We start from the raw sequence: 23772 nt of genomic DNA on the forward strand, positions 1-23772 counted from the left end.
ACCAGCAGAGGTCAGTGTCTCCAATTGTAACAATACGTGAGAGATACCAACACGAGGGGCATGTCGGGCTAAGTATATGTCGAGAGAAGGAAAGAACAAGAGAATAATATGAAAGAGCAGCTGCTGAAGGTGGGAGCGCATGCGTGGATGGGAGTGGCGTGTCGGCAAAGCTGGCGCGCTTAGATCCGCGGCCGAGCCCGTACCGAACACTCGAGCGCTGGTCCGGCTGCCGCGCTCGTCTCCAAGTACCGGCTCTGCTGCTGTTCGGCGCGCGACCGTGTGACCAACAATACATTGGCAAAGGTGATTGTGTCGTCTGTGGAACATGTGACAAGAGTTGAAAAGTACTTGTCATTGCCGATTGGCAATCGGTTGATCAACAAAAAAATCAACATGAAAGTAAAGGACAACGAGCGAGTGATTTTACAAGTTTAAGCGACTTACGCGCGGAGAAGAAAATAATTGTATTGTTGATAATTGGGGAGGCCATGAGGAAGTGCGGGAGTGGAAAAGTAGTGTAAGAGTGACGAGTGGGACGATGGAGGAGGAGGACGGCGGTACGTGCCTGATGGGCTGCAGGTGTGGGCACCTCCGTCCGACCAAAGCGCGACTCGTACTACTGGCCTCACTCGTACTCGCCGCGCTAACGACAGGTGATTCCCTACGCTTATTCCATTCTCTTTTTCTTTTCTTTTCTTTTTTTTGTTTTTTCATGTCACCACCTTTGCACCTCGAGCACTTTTATTCCCATCTCCTGCTGCTTTTTTTCTCCTCCTTTTACCAGATGCAGGCCATTGGTGCAATATGCGGCCGCAGTGAGGCAGAGAGCACGTGCGCCTTTGTATTATTAACCGCGTCTGTCCCACATGTGACGCGAATGATATCTTCTCTGTATACAAGCAGTGGCTCCAGTGGCTATTGCTTCGTTTGGATGCCGCCGCGGAGGAGGAGTTAATGGCTCGTATGTGGGCGCTGGCGTGAATTGATTTCCTATTATATTCTCTATGTGCATGAGCATAAGCATCTATTGGCTCTGTGTTATGACTTAAAGTACATTTTAATGAAAAATTTTCTCCATACCTATATCGTTTCGTGACATAAAAAAAAGTCAGATCCAAAAACTTTTACATCTAATTTAAATGGAAAATGGCACTATTTCTACAAAAATGGTCAATGTATTATTGGAAAAAAAAATGAGATGAAACATTTTTGAACCATGTCAATCAAGCTCTCTTTCGAATTGATATTGCGTGAGTGTGGCTTAAAAGTTTATAGATTTTTACAGGCTTATTACCTTAGATTATTTGCAATACATCGTACATTAATTACTGAAACATTTTAAAAAGTTTTAAATAAATAATCATAGCCATGGTAAGGATTTTAATCTAGGGTACATGTGAAGAATCTCAGTGGTATACAAATCTTTACATATTCACGTTATTACATAAAGATGTAAGAATTTTTATATATTCATGGTAATGTGTCGCCAATCTTTCAATTTTGCGTCCGCACATTATGTATGCGGCTCTACTCGCATTCAAGTGCTCATTAACCCCGACCTTTCCCTCTTTTTGGTTCCTTTTTTTTCTTGTCCTCTTAAAAGAATGTTGACTTTCTCTCGCTCTTTCCAAAGGGAATGTCTCAGCTAAGGAACGATAAAGTTTTTGCGGCTACGTTCTCAGGGATTCTCTACGACTTGGCGCGCTTCTTTTTTTTTTTCTGTTTCCTCAATTCGCGCGTTTCATGCTCGGTTTACTCGCCATCTCGTTCTCCCTCTTTGGGAACAAAACGTGGCTTTCACAGCGATTTAGGACGATGGGAGTTGTATTGTCGCCGTGGCCCTGGTATCAATTTTATTTTTAGTTCCACTGCTTTTGTTTACCCTATCACTCGTCCCTGTAGTTTGAAGGGCATACGCTCTAGAAATTTATAACTGCGTGATTGGTTGTAGTTTTTTCATGCGTGTTTAAATAGCAAGTAAGTATTAATCAAACTGATGATTCGTTAATAAAGTTTTTAATGAAATTACTTTTTTTTTTTTTTTTCTACCGTTTCTCGTAAACATGAATAAAAGTCAATTTTTTTTTTTTCATACTCTAATTTTAGTTTAATCAAGTAGTAAACCAAACGCGGTCAAGTACCATCGTTTCTCTTTGTCAATTCACAAAAGGACTTTTCTCTTTGTAAAGTAAAAAATGGATTTGAGTGCCTCCATCCGTTGGGCGTTTGGATTTCCATTTCTCATACAATTAAAGTAATGAAATTTGGGGATCTGCTGGAAGCTACACGTGTATAAAACGTATAACAAGACAATTAGTTGATAGAACTTGATTTACTCCTAGAGGCGAAAATAAAGTCTACTGTAAAGGATCCTCCATAACAGTGTGATTTTTTCTCAATTCTGCATTCTACATGATCTTCAAATAAAAGAAGATTTGTACTTAAATTTTGGCTTTTATCAATTTTTTTTTGACTGGGATATATATTTGTACGTAATAAACTGTCTAATTGTATCAGTTACGTCGTAAAGGCAATTGTAATTCTTTTCACAAGTTGGTCTACTTGGTTTCTTTTTCTCTATAATTTCTCTTTTTTTTTCATCACTTTAATTCATTATGTATAATTATTCTAGTATTAACCAAGCCACCACTATTCCAACTATGCATGTACCTTTTAGTGTGAGCCGATTAAAAATCACTTCAATATTCTCTATCAAATATTTGATTGTAGTTGGATTCGTTATAGTGTCGCCAAAAAAATTAACAGTTCCAATACTTACGCGGGTGTATATTTAGCCTCAACGTAACCACAGGTTTGTGTATAAACTGACTATGCTACTGCATAAAAAAAAAAAAGAGAAAAAAACTATTCCGATACCAGAGACACACCTACACTGTATAGTGCACTCTCCGATAGGAACAGTGGGAGTGAGTACGGAGCGGGGATAGGGGGCGTTAGACAAGACTTTAATCCGATTACGCAAGGCTAAACGATAAAAAAAAGAGCTTGAAGCATTACCTTATTTATGGTAGGACAGAGAGAGAGGAGTGGCTCCATTAATCGTCGCCTTAACGAGAAATCACGCGGCTGGGATATTTGATTGGAGGTACAGCAAGAGAAGGAGAGACTCGCGAGGTAGCTGTAGCCGAAAATTATGCAAATAACTTGCCCTTTCTGCTGCGGAGTCTAGGACGATTATTCACAATGTCCAGCCACGCAGCGATACGATGAGAGTATCCATCGTAAGCTTTGCAAATTTAATCCGCTTCACTTCAGTTTATAAATTTATGCTCTCAAATCGGCAATTATTAACCCGAAACATTTGCTTCCTTGTCCTCACTTTCTATGGTATCCCCGCTACATTGTACTTGCAACCAGAAGGTAAACTTAAAAAAAGTAAAAAAATAAAAAAAATACGCGGATTACTTCCTCAGACTTGTACTCACTCATGTGAGGTCCAGAACAGGTGAAAACGAAAGTTTGAAAAATAATAATGAAAAGTGCGTACTTGAGCGAAAAAAACCAACGAAGGGACGAAAGAGGATGAGGAGATCAGAGAGGAGTTTTTCGAGTGCACGGCGTACATCGCGCATAAGTAGATTATGAAAATAAAAAAAATAAAAAATAACAAGCAAAGTAAATAACAGAAGCGACGCAGCCTCCACTTGGTGCATTGCTTCACCGAAGGGGAAAAGGGAAGGAAGAAAAAAGTTCGAGTGAAATAAGCCAATGGTAAAATCCTGGTGGAAAAGGGAAAGAGGAAAAGGGAAAAAGTAATAACCCTCCTATTATTTGGACCGTGAGCACAATGGGCTGTACGCGATCGTTAACCAAAGGTCACGATTTCCTTCCTCTCGCACTCTTATTCCTTTAATTGAAGCTTTTTATGGTGTATAAACCGATTGTGCAAATAAACAAATAATCAACAACTTCCCTCCCACCTCCCATGAACTTTTTCATCTCTGCTCTCGGTACTAATTGGCACACATATAATTTTTATTTTCTCCAACTTCTCGTGCTCGTACTTACTTCCCTCCCATATTCTTTTTAATTTTGCCATTTTCCTCTTGATATTATCCTCCATCTACCCTCTTTCATCGTCCCTTTGGTTGATCACAGCAACTATTTCTTTCGAGTGAAGGAGGGCGATATAAATTTATTCCTTTTTTTTCTCTTTCTCTCTCTTATCTTCTCGAATTATTTCCTCCGCTAGATTTTCGTCTGCTTCGACATCTATCATTCCAAATGGCACAATCCGTCCTGAGCTCAGCAGGAAATAATCATTTGGCAAGCGCTTCCTTATCATGCATACAATAACCCGTTCCCATATATAATATACGTCACAATATGGTCTTGTTCATCTTTTTTTTTTTTTTTTTTTTTTTCTTTTTTAATGTGTTTTGGAAACGCGTGTAAATTTTTTATGCCATGACTTTTTTTATGGATGACCCCTTGTGATAAAGTCATTGTTATTACAAGTCAAGTTGGTTCGTGCTATTTCAATATTTTACTCTTGACTCATCACGTCGTGTATTTTGTAAGCTAAAACAGAAAATATTCAAAACAACCGCTACAGTACGAACCAGTAGATTTTGTACCGCTTGTTTATCTATTTTTTGAGGTCGATAATACCTTGTTAATTAAAAAATAAAAAAAAATTCCCATGTATCAGTATGAATTTTAAGCGTAATTAGAAGCATAGATCACATTACACATCAAAGGAAAATCTCACAATAAGCTCTTGAAAGTAAGGATTTCCGATCCTAATCTAAAATGCCGAGGTACTCGAGAGCAATTGTTTCCCCTCCCACTTGAGTATGTCAAAACGACAGAGCAAACGACATATATAATAATCGGTCGAGACCACACGAGCGGGCTAATGGCCAATGAGAGCATACCTATAGGTACATAAATCCCCTCCTTCACTAAAGCACAATACAAAACACACATGGCATGCGTACGTTACAGTCCCTTCGAGTTCTCGTTTTTTTCTCCCCTTCCCCTTCACGTAATACACAAAGATGGTTTAAATATACTTTATAAACTTAATTCTCGTCCACTGAATGTCGCAGAACAATATTAACGAAGCAAGTGACCTATGTGCCAATCAAATGATTAATAGTGACTGATTCGTTAGCAAAGATTCAAGACTGAAACTTAATTTTGTACAAATATTCGTTAACTCAAAAAGAGATTTCCTGCGCGTGTCGAGTCACATTTTTTGTATTACATTCATGTATTTGTACGTACAATACGCGTGTGCACATTTTTTCACGAGAACCAAACAACCGGCAGTTGTGCTACTTATGTGATATACAAATGAAGTTCAAAAATAATACAGATCCCCTTTCTGGTCTTTTTTCTATTTCTCTAGTCACCGTAGCCAATCCAATTAGTACCCTTGGGCTGGACGAGCCAGAGGAAACAATATGGGGGTAGTAGTATTGGTACGGAGCAAGAGGAAAAAAGTCGGGGAGCCCCAGCGTTTTAATTAACGCCGATGAAATTCAGTGGCACTGGCAGCCGGCGCCACTATATGTAAGCTTTTTCGTATACAGTCTCGCACTGGTATCGTACCCACGTGTAAAATATTACTGATTGAGCGTCATTTCTAATGCACTTGTACACCTATACTCGCAATCATATTCTACGCATATTTTTATACCCATTATGATGAATGTAATACTATCGCGTACATCGTTGAGTGTAACGAGTACATATATTTGTAAGCAAGTTGTTGTCGGATGCGTGGTATGCTTTATCGAGAAGATTATGTAATCTTAAAAACAGATGGTGGTAATGAGATACATATAAAGTATTTATATTTGCCAGGGAAATCTTTTTTGATGAAAATTTCGATGAGTTGAAATCAAGCAATTAAAAAAATGGATATTGAATTGTCAATTAATCAAGGAGTCATTGTTACGTACTGCTGTAATCGAGGAATATACCGATATTGATAGCTCTCAAAAATGCTGATGGATATGATTATGGTGTAGAAAACTGCTGCTGCAATGAGATTTTTGTAAATGGCATGTATGGAGCTTGTACTTAACGAGAGAAAAAAAAATGTTTAAACGTGAAATCTATTGCTCTGATCAACGTTTCTCTTAATAATCAAATTGTTTTTCAATAAATTAGAGTTAATTTTTGTATGGGTGGATCGCAAGAGAAAAATAAAAGGTGGTAACCAATGTTTTTTACAGTTCATCTCGCATCATTAGTACTCCCATCCCTTCGAAAAAAAATCGAGCTCGGGGCCGAGGTATTTTTCAGTCAGAGCCGGTCCGTTAATCCTAATTACCGTCAGTAGCCGAGCAAAAACTGGCTTCTTGCCTCGGACTCTATCTGAGGTGTGGGAGTGAAAAAAATCTATTTCAAAATTGGATTCGCTAACGAAGATCCAAGTTAAAAAATAAATGCTGTAAGCTTGTGAAGATTTTTGTATTTAAGTGCAGACTCGGGTATTGTTTTACTTTTAAAAGATTTATAGAAAAATTAGATCTAGAACCATCAGATTTTGAATCAGCTGTAGTTTGAAAGGAAACAACTGAAGTTTTTCTTTTTCATTGCAACAATTTTAGTTGCTAGTATATGCAAACGCCAAAAGCCTACATGTTTTTTCAAATAAAAGGGCGTTAAGCATATTTTTGTGAGGAAATCTTTTTTTTTTATACGAAATGGAAAAGCCTCTGTATGAATTTTTTCTGATAAAACGTAGGTACGGGGAGTAAAAAAGGAAGTTTTATTTATGTGCCTCCATTTTGCACGTAACAAAAAAAAAAAAAAAATAAAAAATAAAGCCTGTGAAACAAAGTAATCAACAGCGAACTCTCGTTAAAAATTGAAAGTTTTCCTTCTAAATTTGATGCTATAAAATCAATGAAAAAACCTTGCAGGTTTACAAAAAAAAATAGTGTAATTACGTCGTTGCTTACACAGCAGCAAAAGTCAAGAAAACTCGATCCAACTCCCTTTTCATGCGGTTCGTTCGTGTTTATAGGAAGTTAAAAAAAATAAACTCACGCGCGTAGCAAACAAAAGAGGCCAAACTGCCAATTAAACAGAGCAATCGATGCGAGTTCAGTACATCGAATCGAAAAATTGGCTATTGGATGTACAGGTACTCGCGCCAATAAAAATAACCAGACGAAAAAGTATATTGCAAACAAAAGTAAGTTTGAAAGATGAAAGCAGCTCTGTTTGAACAGCACTTCCTCCGAAGGGGTTCCCATCACCCCTCAGACTTTATTGTACGCCATTGACACATTGAGGCGAGGCCCAGCACGACATTTAGCATTAAACATACTTAAGGTCTGCCCCTCCCCATTACGATGATTGCAGTCAAATTATAATTTTATTGGCCATCTTAATTCAAATGTTTCGTTGAGCCAATGGCCGATTTCTATTAATTAATTTGACGTCGCGTATTTGAAGAAAGACAGAAGAATTCCTCGAATGGTCCTCTTAATACTTTCCCAAGTGCACAATGAGTTTCTACTTAATATGTTTTGAATTAATTTATGACTGTTACCTATTGACACTTGTTACTTTTTTATCATGGTAAATCATTCGAGGTTTGAGTTTGTACATCAGCTTAATTATCGCACTCTCTGGCTGGACTCTCTTGACCCTACGTTGATTGAAAAAGAGCAAAAGAAATCTCAGGAGTACTCTGCACAGTACAGCTAACGATTATCTATAATCCAAGGACACGCGTGTAGTCGCTCTCGTGATGTAATGGGAAAAAAATAGAGAAATGAAGGTAATTCAATTTCACGGCACGGCTACAGTGTCCAAGTTATGCCTTTCCGATTTAACTACCTCTGCCGTCCGTACATCGATTTGCGATCCGATTTTATTGAATCCAACATTACCCATTAGTTTTTCCCTCTTCCTCCTCATACGTTCAATGGGCGTAGCTATTTGTGCGCAACAATGATTATCGCGAGGGAAAATCGAGCGCTGGACAAAACGCTTTCGTAAATTTTCGCACACATTTTTGCACTACCACGCGAGATATCGATAACGATTTTCCTTGTCATTATTCAGTATAACGTCACACTTTTTGGAGGGAAATGGAGGGAGGATTTCGATGGTAGCAATGCACCGCTGTTACGTGTCCATAGTGTTGGTGGGAGTCACTGTATACTGGGAAGTTTGTAATTTTTGATTTTACGGGTTAGGAAAATATTTGCGATACAAATACTGTGACACAACATTTTTTTTAATGGCAAAGATAAAATACAACACTATGGGTAGTGTTTATCCGACGAGAATAAAAAAATTCAAACAAAACTGTATAAACTTGGGATGGAACACATGAATGATGTCTCCAAAAATCAAGCTCTATGACATTATACACGCAAGGCAAGCAAAACACAATATTGGATCGATCGATTACTCTGGCTCTGCTTCTCTTCGTCCTCCCTTATGTACCTACTTCGCAGTCGTGGCTACTGAATAAATCATGGGAATATCTATATTCATTTAATTGCCGCTGGGCCTCTGCTACCCAACTTTCTTTTCCCTTCCTCGTAAGCGCTTCCGTCTACCGCCAAAACGGCCGATGGGAAAGAAACAATTAAGTATTGGAAAATAAACGAAATCTCTTAACGTTTTGCTCTTCAACACGAGGTTGGATTTTTCCTTCTAACTATGGTTCATGTATAAATTAATAAAGTGATATTTAAAAATTTTTTTTTTTAATTCAAAGTTTTCACACATTTTAGAAGGTACATTTGCCTCTTTTCTCGACTTTTTTTGACTCCTAACTTATATTTTGAACATATATTTTTCTTATATTTTTTTTCCGTCACATTGCAATATTTTTAAAAATTTTGTTTCACATTATTTTTACTCTGTAATATGATTCGCTCTTTTTTACTTTTATACGTGAAAAATTTATGGTTTCTGGCTAATTGGAGATTTGTCTCTCCGTCACACTCTTATTATTCTTATGATGAATGGATAAGTGACAGACAGAACCTTTGCGTGTGAAATTCAAACAGGTCTGGAAAATTCTGATAATCGACCTATCTAGACAGAGAGTGACGGACGCCGACGTGTTGATAAAAAAATATAAAACTCACAAGTGGTATTTGCTATATTTATTTTATTGTTTGACGTGTCATGGACAAGAGCGAGAAACAATGGGATCCATCCCGCGCACACGTGACTCTTCAGCAGCGCCTCACAATAATATATACTTTACATCCCCAGTCCCTTTCCCCTCCCACTTTTAAATAATCCCCGACTTTCAGGCATCAAATAGCCGCGGAACAGCCTTTGTCTCCCGTTTAAGCAGCAGTTGTTCGCTGCACCACAATGCCCCTGCCACACATCCTTTTTTTCCACTTCCTCTTTCGCCCCGACCGGCACATCAATAAATTAAGCGGTGGTCCACCTTGTGACTCTTGCTTTCACATCCTCCTCTCCACCCTCGGCTCGTCCCTTTGCCCCGATGGTACGCATAGATGGAGGAAAGCAGACGCGAGTGGGGTAACAGAGGGACCATCAACCCCTTGCCTTTGTCTCTCCTTAAACTGTCTCTTGAGGTTCGTAAAAAGCGCGTACAGGAAGGGAAAGGAAGAAAAAGCCGGGGCCAATTAGGCTGGCAATTACTTTAATAATCAGCAGATTCTGTAGCTCTAACAACTCGTACATACCTACGCACATTGAGAAATTTTTGAGAAAAGCGCTTTCTCTTTCTCTCATGAAGTCGATGTCAATTGAATGGCCAGTGAGGACATTTAATCGGTTTAATTAAATGGTTTTTCGGAGGGAAGTTTACTCTGTCCGCAGCATCGGATTCGCATGAAAGGCAATTAATGACAAAAATAATTACTTCCCACTGGCAAGCTTAATCGAACCAGTTTATATTATCCGCTCTCTTTATTAAAACATTTGTCACATGGTCGCACTGCTGTGGCTGATGGCAAAATTTTATGATTCGGAGTATGCATTAAAGAGGTAGAGTCTCAAGCATCGGTACTATTGTAGAGATTTTTTTGCAGGTCCACTTACTTATGACTGAAATTACATGTGAGCTGTTTTTAACATCATGCGCCGAATAAACAAAATGAAGTGTACAAACGGACGTTCCCCTCACTTGAAATTTGGAAATCGTCACTTTCGCAAACATCAGAGCATGACATGTGTACATACCATGATTCCATGTATTTACACTCAAACGAGAAAAGAGAAAAAGTACCGCAGCATCGGATTCGCATGAAAGGCAATTAATGACAAAAATAATTACTTCCCACTGGCAAGCTTAATCGAACCAGTTTATATTATCCGCTCTCTTTATTAAAACATTTGTCACATGGTCGCACTGCTGTGGCTGATGGCAAAATTTTATGATTCGGAGTATGCATTAAAGAGGTAGAGTCTCAAGCATCGGTACTATTGTAGAGATTTTTTTGCAGGTCCACTTACTTATGACTGAAATTACATGTGAGCTGTTTTTAACATCATGCGCCGAATAAACAAAATGAAGTGTACAAACGGACGTTCCCCTCACTTGAAATTTGGAAATCGTCACTTTCGCAAACATCAGAGCATGACATGTGTACATACCATGATTCCATGTATTTACACTCAAACGAGAAAAGAGAAAAAGTAAAACAATATACACCGCAACAGCAACAAAACACCGGGCGAAACATTATGAGCGATCGAACAATGCATGTTTATATAATCGATGAAAGCGACGGAAGCGATTGTTTCATCGCCTCGTGTACGCATGCAAATAACTTGTTTATTCGGCTCCTCACTGGCCGAGTCGAAAAATTTCACACTGTCAATTACCTCGTGGCAAACACATTGCAAAACTCGCTGCTTATCGAATGTACATTGAGTTGTTTTTCCGCTAATTAACTAGCTAATTAACGTGTACTATTTTCATGTACTATTCACTAAATTCATGTACTATTTTCTCGGAGTTACGCAATTTCTGCACGCGAGCAATATCTGGTGTCTACAGCTTTGCTAAATTAATGTGAATTGGTCAAACGAAGCAGCTGTGGAGTCAAGACGTCGAATCAAGAATATCTCTCTTGTCGACGCCACTGTATGCTTTTTCTTCTTCAGATTAGTACAATTTGCGTGAAAATGGCGCTGATGGTGATAGCAATCAGACGGTCCTTTGGGATTCCTCGCAAAGACGGAGGGAGAAAGAAATTGTGGCCATTGCAGCTCCACTCCGAAACGCTTACATAAGCTGTAAATATACAAAGCCACTCATTTCTACGCATTTCATTCGATGTACATTTATGTGGTGTTAGCTAACAAGCAAATGTGGGATAATTGGCTCCAATTGGGTCCTATGAGGCTTCGGAGGCGCGTACACGCATCTCCGTCAAATCTCATTTCTTCGTCTATGGAGCGGCTTCTTTTCGTTCGACTCTTTTTTTCCCTCCATCCATGTCGTGACTGTTTTGTACTTCTTTTTCTCATCCCGCCAAATTAGGATCAAGAAGAGAAAAATAACGCGAATAGAATGGTGAGCTCGTGACAAGTTACGCGAGTCTCCGTCGCCGCAACGCGTTGTACGTGACTTTACTCGTTAGCGGTTTATGTCGTATTAAAGGATTATGGGAATATGCGTTGCTTTAGAAAAAAAAAAAAAAAATTAACCCTAAGCCCCATTTGCCGCGAATGAACGTATTGGATGTACATGTATGATACAAACACACAACAGACAATTACGATGCAAAATTCGAGGATCGGACGAGTCATGTAAAGTCACGGCCATTACTGCAATTTGCCCTTCCAACCCCATCCCACGCCACTAACATAAATAACAAAGTAACTACACGTAAATACGAGGAAGCCTCTGCATTTATTTGTCGAAGCAATAGTCAAGTGGTGCATGTATTGAAACACAGTCCTGGTACTTATTGGTGCAGAGGAGGAGGGGGACATCCAATAAATACTCCTCGTTTATGTATTTGTATTGGGAGATTCTGGAGTTTACGTTTCCACCTGATGATTATTAAATAAAACAGGTGCATTTCTGTTGCCATTACATTATGCGTAGGCACTGCTGTTAGTTAATTGAGTATTTCCAATCAATAGCTGGGGCTAAACAATCAACAACTGCCACCCTCGTGGTGCAATAAATAAATAATTCCAACTGTCGCAGCAGCCACACAAACGCGAATTTGTGTCACTAAGTGACTATATATCGGTACAGGTATTGTTTACTTCAATTGCTTCTAATGGCTGCGTAACCGATAGAATATCAATCCATAGTATACGAATAGAAAGTCTGTTATAAATATAATGGGTCTTGATGATTTTTGACATTTGTAATAATTTCATTTCTAATTCGACTGAATTTAATTTTGAGATGGTTTCAAATGAGGAAAAAATGTTTCCTGTGCTTGCAGGCCACGGCAGCATCACCGGGGGCAAGCGGCTAGTGCGGAGACTTGTTGCGCCGGCCATAGTGGACCCAAGGGCGGAAAAGGTCACGCTGAGCTGCGAGTACGACCTTCACGGGCAGCAGCTGTACTCGATAAGCTGGTACAGGAACGACAACGCGTTGTTCAAGTACTCGCCCAGCCTCGACCACTTGAGGGGCCAGTTTTTCGAGCAGCCCGACGAGCCCGACGTCAGGGTCAGTCCCGAGATGAGCAACAGCCGGCAGCTCGTGCTCCTCGGCAACGGGGACTTTCGCAAAAGTACGTGCCTTTTTTTTCCTCCATTTGCTGGGCCATTTTTTTGACTCGCTGATAGCGGTAAGCACACGTGTGTTTTTCTGTTGGCAGACAAACGAGCCTACGAGGGCACGTACCTGTGCGAGGTGGCCACGGAGGAGCCCTTTTTCTCGGACTACGCGGTCGCGAACGTCACCACGGCCATTTTGCCGAAGAGCAGCCCCGTCATCGACGGCCTCGCCCCCAACTACAACGTGGGGGAGCAGCTCGACGCTTCCTGCCTCGCGGCCCCGAGTCTGCCTCCGGCGGATCTCGTCTTCTACATCAACGGGCGCAAGGTAACACATACACCTCATGAGTACAGGTACACGATGTACAATGTAATGACGAAGCACAAACGATTTGCTCAATGTCTGGTTGAAAAAGGACCGAGTGATTACTAAACCCTATCCTAAGTAAAATCACTTCTCATCGCGTGCAATAAATGTCGACCAAAGTTACATGTCATGTATTAAAGAGAAAAAAGTTGAGGATGAGAGTTTGCAGATGATCACTATAATCAAGTAAAACACACTACCTCCAGTATCCAATATCTTTCAGCGAACTCGACGTTATGTCCCAACTACACCAGGACACGCACCCCCGCACTTTTTCATCGACCCCTTTAATCCACCCCAACTTTTTACCGCAAACCCCAATCGCTTCCGACATCACACCGCACCCAAAGGATCGGCTATACCCACAGAGTAGCAATATATACACGTAGAGTCGTTTTCGTTGTAATTTTGGCCGCAAAGCCGACGCGGACGCGTAAGTGAGTGCGTGAGTCGCGGCAATAATTTCGCAGTAGCGCAGAGCTGCACTTGCCGATCAGCAGCTGAGGATAATTTTGAAATGCGAGATTCTGCCGCTGATGCCTTTTTCTTCCACATGTCGGTCATTTCACGGATAAAATGTACCAGCTCCGATTTGGTAAGGGTTTTGGGGGAACGAAAATAGGCAGCTGTGGAGCAAAATTTCAATAAGCCTCTCGTTGAGCCGTTAATTTTAATTTTCTTATTCATAAAATGATACTCATCGAATGTACAGCGAAAACATTTTCAATAGACCCATTACACAACACTTTGTCTCGATACTGTTTGCATCATTTAAAACAACACTTATCCGGTATTTTTTTCCAGATAAGCGAAAAATCGACGCGCAGCGAACGGACCCTCCACTCGATCGGCGAAGCGGCGACTTCCTCCCGACTCTCGGTGTCCCTGCGGCTCGAGCGTCACCACTTCAACGCCGGTACCCTGACCCTCACTTGTCGAGCGACTCTTCCTGGCGTTCCTGTCGTAGGCGAGTCCCGCAGCGACTACACCACCGAGAAATCGGCAACTCTGAGCACCAGCAACCAGAGAGCAGCCAAGCACTCGACTGCGGCTGGTACGAAAATCGGGACGAGTTTGCTCTTCCTGGTAATGGTATGTTACGTCATCGTCGTCCACTAGCCCGGGATATATTGCACTGTTTTTGTGTTTGAATGAGAAATCGGTTTAAACATTGTGATAGTGAGTTAAATACATCCTCGTAAAAATGTGAGCTTTAATAAACTTTTTTAAAGTTTTGTATCATTCGACTTTTTAAGAATAGTTTATTCAAACTTGATAAATGTTACGTTACGGATATGCCTGCTAAACACTCTGCCACGAATGTCTGCAATATTAAATTTAAATTACTATCATTACTTGTACCATATTAGTCGAAACTTCAAAGCCCATATAAAAAAAGACTTAATGATGCATTATTTAAAATATTTTTATAGAGACACCTTTTTAAACGTAATTATAGACATATTATGGTATCATCAACATAATCCTCGTATCCGAAATGTTATGCCAAATTTTTATTAACCTTCAAAAATATTTTTGCTATTTTATCCATTTTATATTTTATGCAATGTGGAAAGGAAATGTAAAAATAAAGCTTTTTTGCCACTACACTTACAAATAATCCATAAATAGCCAAAAAGTTATTTATAAAGAATGGGACAGTGGTACGCGTACCGCTTGTAATGTACATATCATTTGTAAATTGTATTCGATGTAGAAAAATGGATGTTAATTATGGACATTGTATAAAATAATGTTAGCGCCAAACAAGTCGTTTGGCAAACCCCTGCATAAATAGTCACTATGTCAACGTACGATATCGACCGACCACCACACATAGTTATTATACAGAGTCACTGCACTTCTGAGAGTGCGTATGTAACTATTCCCAAACGGAAAGCCAAAAATCAGCTATAGATGTAAAAAATAAATATGAAAAGTTGTATAAGTTTTAAAAGAGTTTTAAAAAATACACGTGCTGAAATTAATATTAAAATTGATGGTCAATATTAAACAATGTCTACTTTTATTGGTCTTTCATTTTCCTCACTTGCCAAGATCCTCTTCCATATAATTTCTCTTCCTTACGTTCATTTAATCGCACGTTGACGACCAAACAATTTCGGTGACAATCATTTTTTTCCCCCAAAAACCATCTCCTACTCTTCGCTTAATCTTAATTACAGTAATAAATATAAGCCCCACGAGACAAGCCGACGTTTCCCATAACTCCTCCCACGAGCTCATCTCCTGCGGGTCAAAGAAAAAGATGCCTCATCTCACGCGGCCAGTAACCGGAGGAGCAGATATACCAAACGCAAACTCTCCCTGACGTTCTTTAATTACGTCCCAACGTATATCTGTCTGTCGATGCGCTTCAACGGCCGGCGGGTCCCCCGAGACTCGTCTTTTTTTTTTTCTTTCACCGCACCAGTCCAGTGTGGTGTGCACGCCTATCTCGTGGGACAGTGACTCCGATGGTATTTAATAGCGATACACACAAGTTTTGCTTTGCTATCTATAGGCGAAACTGATACGAAATCAATACGTAGGAGTAGAGGAACGCGAGCGCCGGGCGTCAGTGGACAGTGACGGAGACGCATACGCCAGATTCTTCCACGTGTATATATGCGTGGGAGTCGGTTCTTGGGTGGGTGTACGTGAACAACACATTGAGGCGCGACGACGACGTGGTAATTGAATGCCGACGACTTGGAATTTCAAAAGCCGAGGCTCGTGTATTGTGTGGATGCGGCGGTCGCGGGGGAGGAGACAAACAGACGGGCGCAGCTAGTTTCGATCTGATCCCCTTACGCTTCACAACACCCTCCAAGACAACCCACTTTCTATTCATTCGAGCTGCCTACCATTGCAGGTACTCGTGGTTTGTGTTACACGGATCTGATAAAATTGTTGCTGACACAAGAGCTCCTTCATTCAAATACTTGCAAGTCATCTTCTTTTTCCTTGGGTGGGTCAATACAAAATGTGATCTCTCAATGATGAAACAACAGCAACAACAATGACAGTTAGACACTTCAGAGAATTATATGTATTTTCAAGATGGACACTCTCAATTTCCACACCCAATACCATTTGTTGATGCTATTTTTGTATATTTTCACGTGCTAAGATTTTAAAACGTATGATTGTAATGTACATACACATTTACTTACGAGAGCGATTCATATTCTTGACTACTGAGACATTGAGAGGGTGCACTTGATTGAAAAAAGCAAATTCGAAAAGTAACATGTCATATGTATAAAAACTAAACTACCGTATGTAACTTTTGGTTCCGTGCTCAGCATACATGCAGGTAATGCGTTGCCGTGGAATAAAAAGGATAGGTACTCATCTCTCTCTACTGTTGACAGATCGCGTGTACATATCTCCTCTCATCTCTTTCCTTGTCTCTCTCCCTCTGCCGCAGTCACACACGGCAAAAGTAACGAATGGCATTTGCAACTTTTGGAGCACATCCATCGTCGTATCCGCTTACCCCTTCATCCCCCTCATGCACCTCGATAGCAGCTCGCGGAAATGAACCCCCAAGAGCTATCTACACAAATAGTATATACATACACGTACAGCAAATGATTGAATGTCTCCTGTAATACGTAACTACTCGCTATTCATGTAGGAAATAGATTATATTCATGTCTACATATCGCGTGTAAGAGTGACGAAAATCAAAATAGCTCAATGCATCGCTATCCAGTTGGACGTGACGATGATACTCGATATTTGAGCAAGATGATAGCACATACACATATATATATAGATCGTCGATCGGAATGTACGCGATCCTTCTCCCGTTCTGGTGCATAATAATAATATAATCACTGCGGCTTAACGCGAATAGTATATAGTTCACCTTCCACTAAAGGAAACCACAGCAGTTTGATCGTCCCTTCCCCTTGTCCTGTGGAAGTCGAGAATAACTTTGCCTATCTATAGATCAAAACTGCATAGAGATATATATGTATATGCAGAGGTGGACGCGTATGTCCGAAATTTAATTGAACCGTGTAATATTGCGAACGACCCCTCGGCCGAGAATTTCATGCTAGAGATACCGATAGCGACGAGCCAAGTTTTGCCATGTATCCTCTATCTCTGTCCTACATTTTTTTTTTTTTTTTTTTTTTTTCATTTTCATCCCCAATTTTTCATTCACTTTGTCTGGTCACGTGCACACGGGCGCTCAATTTTTTTCCCCTAAATTTTCGATTTTCCGCTCGAATGTATGTATACTTTCATGGGCAACGTTATCTGTACGTGTTACACGCGCCAAGTGCTTTTGCTGCCGCTACGCGGAAAAGGGATTTTTCCGTCTATTGCTTCTTACAGCTGGACGGCGATGATTCAATTGGGCTCTTTTATAGATGATGTCCATATGAAATTTGCACAATTATTTTTCTGCTGACATACCTACCCGAATTTAGTGACAAGTGAGTAACACTATTTGTTGCTGTAATAGCAAATATTGATCTTGAGTTTTAAATATCTGATGCTCTTAGAACTGAGACAAAAAACCACGTTTCGAAACATTATTTTTACGTAACACTTTGTTTTGTAGGAATATAGGTATCCCCAGTTCGTGGAATCAAGGTGTTTCGCATCAAAGTACGTAATAAGACTTTCATTCAACTCGCAGTATCGTCTATAAACGATAAACATGCGATTTTATGAACAATATGTTTCTGTGTAATGGGACACTTTGTCTTGTCATGGGACACTTGTATAAGAAATCAGGAGAGATATAGTACTAGAGACGAGTTGAAGAAATTTATTTGATGAGGCAAGAAATGTGGGTCCAGGATCGCTAATGCAGCATTTGACTGAAATTAAATCTTTTATCAATGACAGATATCAACGAGTGAAGAAATTTAATTTCATAAAAAAGATCAACATACATAAACTGGATGAAATTACGTGGTATAACATTAAAATATGATAAAAATATTAACGATAGTCTTGAAAGAGCTAACGCGTTCGAGCAGCCGCACATATATAGTAAAGGCGTAACGAGAAGGCAACGCACTGCCGGTGGCTGATGGTACGGCTGTCGCTGTAGAGTTACACCCGAAGCGACGCGAGTGGAGTAGACCAGCCGAGCACGTGTGACTGCGTGTGTGTGTGTGTGTACAGTAGGGGGTGTCACGCAACGCGGCGCGAGATAAATTCGACAGGCAAGTGATTGTCGCAGGGCATATCGGCTCTAGGCCGTATATCATACGTGCGGTTGCCCGCCACTCGTGAATTTTAATGCGACTCTACCAGATATGGTCACATTAGCCCGGAAATCCACGATTTTCCTTCGATTTTCCGTTCGAAAAAAATGTTCATAGATTACCTGCTCGAATTAGCTAGTCAAGTAATTTTGGAACTTTTTTCAAGAGGATATAGATGTTTGAAATAAATAAATAAATCTGTTTGGTTAACCAAGTATAAAAGTGTGAGTCTGTTTTAAAGTTCCCTTATTGACTATAATTAGTCAATCGTACGTAATATTTAAATAAAACACCTTGAAATTACGAGAAGTTAATACTCGTATCTCCGTTTACTTATTTATGTGTTTGAAGAAAAAGAGCTATGAAAGGTGATTTTTTTTATACCACCACAGGCCATTGCTTCTGTCAAGGATTGGTCCATTTAAGCCTCCATTCATGATGGTACAAAATACATATATTCAGAATAAAAGTGAGAAAAGCTTTTCTCTCGCGATTTATTCATTGTAACTTTCGGTGCGGGTACTCTCTGTAGGTGTGTATACCTTGACGGACCGCTCGCGATAAACTGGAAACCGAGGGACTATGCGATAGCATCAATGGGGGATAGGGACGATGTGGTCCATAGAAATCGGAAATTCAATGCCCAGAAAACGAAGATGGAGACGCAAAAGTTTAATTAAATTTCGCCATTGGGAGATCCACTCGGTTGCACCAAATTTCATTGATTGCGACTCTTCTTCCACGCCTAGATATAGCCTTATACATGTATATACCTGATCCCCCGTATAGTCTGTTCGAACTTGCAAGTACATAGTAATGGTGACGATTTTCGAGCGATCAATTTGTTGGTCACGACAGTTGTATTGTCCACGATCAAAGTATCGGCAAATAATTTCATGTCGATCGCCCTAAGGATATGACAATTATCTGCAGACTGAGGATATATACGTGTATATGTATTTTCCTTCAATGAGCTGAAAAAAAAAAAAAATTAAAAAATTCAGTATCCAGTCGAGTCCACACAAATTATGAACTATCGATTGATTTGGGTATTTTAGTGACGTTTATTTTTATCTGGCTACGGACCAAGGTGCATCAAAATGCAGCGGAAAAAATCGATTCGATTCAATCGTTCTATAATTTATAATATATAAAGATTATTAATCCCACATTCAGCCGACGCGACCGATATTTTTGAATCAAATAGCTACGCGTGTAAACGAAACGGCTTAGTAGTCGCCCTTTTTGGTTTCATTTTTTTTGTCAGCTTAATTGAACATTAGCACTTCAGGACTATTCCCCTAATCCTCTCCATTCAGTGTTGCGTTCACGCGTTTCATACGTACGTCGATGATTAAAAGGCCATTGAATTTAATTTCCCCTTTACTCAGCGCGTTCTCTAATCCATTGTCGAATAGTTTACCATCGGATAATTAAACGCTTGCTAAGTACCCCGTTTGTGTAAGTAAATGTTTTTATGAAAAGTTTCCTATGATTACTCCCGATCAACTCAATCAAAATTAAAAAGAAAACCTCTATACGATGTGTAGTTTATGTAAATTTTAATATAACAATAAACTACTTGCTTTACGTAAAAAAAAAAAAAAAACACGCACACAAATGATAATTTAATACTTCAAAAGCCGTGCAATCGCGATTGAATGAATTATCTATCCGTGCGAGCGCATCGGCGATTCTATACATTTGCTAATTGAGATTTGATTCTACATCCGTAAACAATCATTAATATTAACATTTTAGATTAAAAATAGATGTTCGCGTTTTCCATCCTACGTATATTGCTTGTGGTATTATTGTTCTTTCGCGAGTACTGCGGGTCACTCCCGAGGTTTTTATATTTCCGAGAAATCGATGCTTGAGCTGCAATTCCACACGTTGATGAGTAGAAATTGTATATAATAGATCAATCAATATAAAATCGTATTAAAATTTGTAATACCCTCCTTGAAAACTTAGATTGAGTTTAAATAAAGAAACTCGACAGGCAATAAAAATTCGTAATCAAGATTCATTTAAAATCCAATTTCACAAAGTATTTCACTTAGAAGAGCGGTAAATCTCAGCCCGTGTGAAATTTCATTTTGGATAGCGGGGACATTTCGGGCCAGAACGGGATTGCCCCTAAACTCTCCACGCGATGAAATTTTTTTTTTTTTTAAATTTCAAGGCGATACAAGGGGGAATCCCGAGGGATTTATTTACCTACACGTGCCTACTACGAGATAAAAAGAGATAGAAGAGGTTTGGAAACAGTCGCAGGAGGGGTGACTTTGCACGGAATCCAGTGTCCACACAGATACCAGCGAGTATTGAACATAAAGACACAGAACTAGGGCGTCTCTAATGCGTCTCTAACACGTTGATGACTATATGTACCATATACTACAATAGGTATATACACTCTAGCTGCTGGCGTTTTTGTCGCACGCCTTGTATTTACAAGATTTTTGGTGCTATAATCGTCCCCGATGGTACCCCGCGTGTACAAGAGCAACGCGTTTAGTTCCGTCGTGTAAAATATTTTTGTCTTTATAATGCTAATCAAAGGGTATGCTTTTGTGTAACTTTGAGGGGTATATTTGAGTTTCATTTACTACTTTTCGTAAAGAGTTGCAAAATAAAGAGAACCACTAATGTCGAAAAAAAAAAAAAGAAAAAGAAAAAGACAAATATCTCTTGCACTGACTTAACTGATCGCAAAAGTCAAGTTTCGGCCCAAGATACACAGCACAAAAGGGGGTGACTTTCCCCCAAGTGGCGGCAAATTCGTAAACTCATAAGGGAATTCCTGAAAGTGTATATTATAGCGTCCTCAAATCTGCTTATCGGTGAACACAAGAGCCGAGCAGTCAGATCCTGCCTTCACTCGCGCATACATGCTACATCGTTGTACGTATGTACAAACCCAAAGTCAGCCACGCGATGCGAGGGCATGTGTACGCGTCATGCCTATACGCAAACACATACACACATCAACTATATAATATTTGCCACAAGCCGAGAACCATGAGGGAGACATCCCGAGGCATTTGTGCGTCCTTGCATCGCAACGGCGAATTTCCCCTTAACGCTTCCCAACCCCCGTGCACATAAGTCGGCAGTGCTCGCTCCGAGCGACAGCATTGCCAGTCATGCCTTCAGAGCTTTGCAACCACCCTCCTTCCTCACCCTATACTTACTCCGTAGTCTCAACTGTGTACTTTCGTGGAGAGGAGCTAATACGCCGCACATCGACGCGCAGGTGTCTAAACATGTGCTCAAAGTCTTTCCGTGCACGAGATTCATTGGTGTACCTACCACCGTCCAATTGGATCATTTTTCGGCACATTTGTGGGTCAGAGCTAAGAGTATATTATATAGTCTTGCCAGTCTGGAAAAGGAAGAGTGTAAGGGTTACTTTCTTCTTTCAGATTATGCTCGATGTTCCTATCAAGACGTTGAAAAAATGTTTAGCTCACCTTTTCTCTTTCACTCTATCTCTTTCTTTTACCGGCATCATCGCTTTTTCTTCCGTTGCACTTGCCACGGCAGTTATTCCCTTATCCTTCGGTCTCTTTCTCTGCTCGTAAAAGTGCGCTTGACATACGCGCGCGGACCAATTTCACCTCTCCTCCACAAAGGACTCACATACATGCGGGGAGCCACGTATTACGACGAACCCTACAGCTGTTAAAGTGTCTTTTCTTACACATACAGCCATTCTTTCTGTTACTTACACATTGTTCGTTTACACGTAAAACTCTTTCTGATATAAGACACTCGACGGTATACAAGTGGCGTTTCATTAAACCCCGTTTTGATTTTCCTTGTAGAACAAAACACCTTAAAGTGTATCTTAAAATTCGTTGCACGCAAATATCCCAGAATTTCATTGGGTCGTTTAATTATTCGTCACTCTGTAAATTAAAATGTCGCATTGGAAAATTTGTTTCTCGCGCGTTATATTCTTCTTTTGCGTAATCGTAGTTATACTGTAGATACGTCTAAAGCTCCACAAGGTTCTAGTGTATCAACTATCTTTTGTTGCGTAAAAAAAAAAAAGTAACTCCCTTCTGTCATAAGAGACGTTTATGAGCTCCCTCCCTTTCCCGAAAAAAAAAAAAAAAAAAAATAAATAAATCAAGCGGTTTATATCATACTTACCCTCGTTTCACTGAGCTCTATTTCCCAAAGTATTTCTTTTCGTCTTGCGCGACGTGACAGGGACGACACTCTGTCTATCCGTGTTTCATCAAGCTCTTTTATACAAATGTGCTCAATCATTTGTACAAAATAGCTTGTGAAGTGCGTAGATGTCACACGCGAATTCGATTTTGTTGACCACCAGTGGGAAAGGCACAAGTATACACTTTTTCTCCGCGCACTTTTGCACTACAACAATTTCGCATAAAACCCCGGCTCGCTCATTTTTATACTTTTTGTTCTTCTCGTGATCAGCATCAGGATCGAAAACCGCAAGGAGGCGTGTAGGAAAAGTTTGGACTCTTACGAAGTAATTTCACTGGAGTGTTAGCACTGGCCCGTAACATGGGCTAACCTTGTTACTCCAACCGTATAGGTGTGGGTTCAGCTAGCTTGTACCCCACAAAGATAAGGGGACCGGGCAAAAATCGGTCCACAAACTCCTTTTAAGGGACTTTCCCGCTCGTGGGTTCTCCCTCCGGTAATCGAGTCCTGGCCATTCTCGGGCTCGCAAGGATCCTCGACGTATTATTCCCCTCCAAGCAAAGTGCAGTGCACGAGGCATATATACGTATAGCGTGGGGGTAAGGGGCGGCAGTGCAGTTTCAAAAAGTTTGCCTCTACACGGCGTCCGGTAGTCAGCCACAGGGGGACATAAAAGTGTGCTCCCTTCCGATGAAGTCACGCGGAGGAGGAGGAGGAAGAGCTTGGGACCAAGACGACAACGCCGGTGGAAGGAAAAAAAAAAAAAAAAAAGGATTTTACGAGGGCTCTAATGACACGACGCGCCATCGGGTAAACGGCCCTCTTGGCCCCAAGGCCCGTTGTAAAAATGGTATCACGAGCAGCTCCAATTAAGTGGTGCTCGACTGATTTGTGAGGGTTTGCGAGGACAAGAGCTTAGTTGCCCAAGGGACGGTGAAATGACTTACGTGTCATCAACTTTCAAGGGAAAAAAGTGTATACTCTGACGGGCGAAAAATTTCCACCGATTCGGACAAAAGTAAACTTTAAAGCTATAACTGGTAAAATCGGTGCACTTTGCGGTCCGTTAATGGAGTTTCGATCAGCTTTCGGGGGTGAACAAATATGTACCCGTACACCCCCTGCGTTTGTATACACCAACAGTGCCTGTAATTAAACGAAAACCCTCATCAGGTGATACGTTATTTATAGCCCCAAGCTTACAACCCAAGTGGAAACTTAAGCTTCACACCTATACATAGGGAATCTCACGGATCCCAAAAAGTGTATCCCCCTTACGCAATATATTGTAGTACCCTGTAGATA

The 23772-nt window shown here is 40.3% G+C and overlaps 1 protein-coding gene across 1 annotated transcript; it reads left to right on the top strand.

Annotated features, from left to right (window-relative positions):
- Positions 1-228: 228 nt before the first annotated feature.
- On the top strand, positions 229-15036 carry LOC106638754 (uncharacterized). Its single transcript, XM_089596704.1, has 4 exons — positions 229-653; positions 12396-12689; positions 12777-13003; positions 13847-15036. Exons 1-4 carry the CDS (start codon positions 539-541, stop codon positions 14159-14161), a joined length of 951 nt encoding a protein of 316 aa, XP_089452830.1. The 5' UTR covers positions 229-538; the 3' UTR covers positions 14162-15036.
- The last annotated feature ends 8736 nt before the right edge of the window (positions 15037-23772 follow it).

The sequence above is a fragment of the Copidosoma floridanum genome, unplaced genomic scaffold, assembly GCF_036245765.1.
Source record: "Copidosoma floridanum isolate Cflo_tuat_1 unplaced genomic scaffold, Cflo_Japanese_pri ptg000030l, whole genome shotgun sequence".
Lineage (NCBI taxonomy): Eukaryota > Metazoa > Arthropoda > Insecta > Hymenoptera > Encyrtidae > Copidosoma > Copidosoma floridanum.

Bases quoted from the DNA above. Each gene is read 5' to 3' on its own strand.
- LOC106638754 (XM_089596704.1), top strand. From the start codon at position 539: ATGGAGGAGGAGGACGGCGGTACGTGCCTGATGGGCTGCAGGTGTGGG. The intron at 654-12,395 runs GTGATTCCCTAC...CTGTGCTTGCAG, and splicing joins ACTCGCCGCGCTAACGACAG to GCCACGGCAGCATCACCGGG. The intron at 12,690-12,776 runs GTACGTGCCTTT...TTCTGTTGGCAG, and splicing joins CAACGGGGACTTTCGCAAAA to ACAAACGAGCCTACGAGGGC.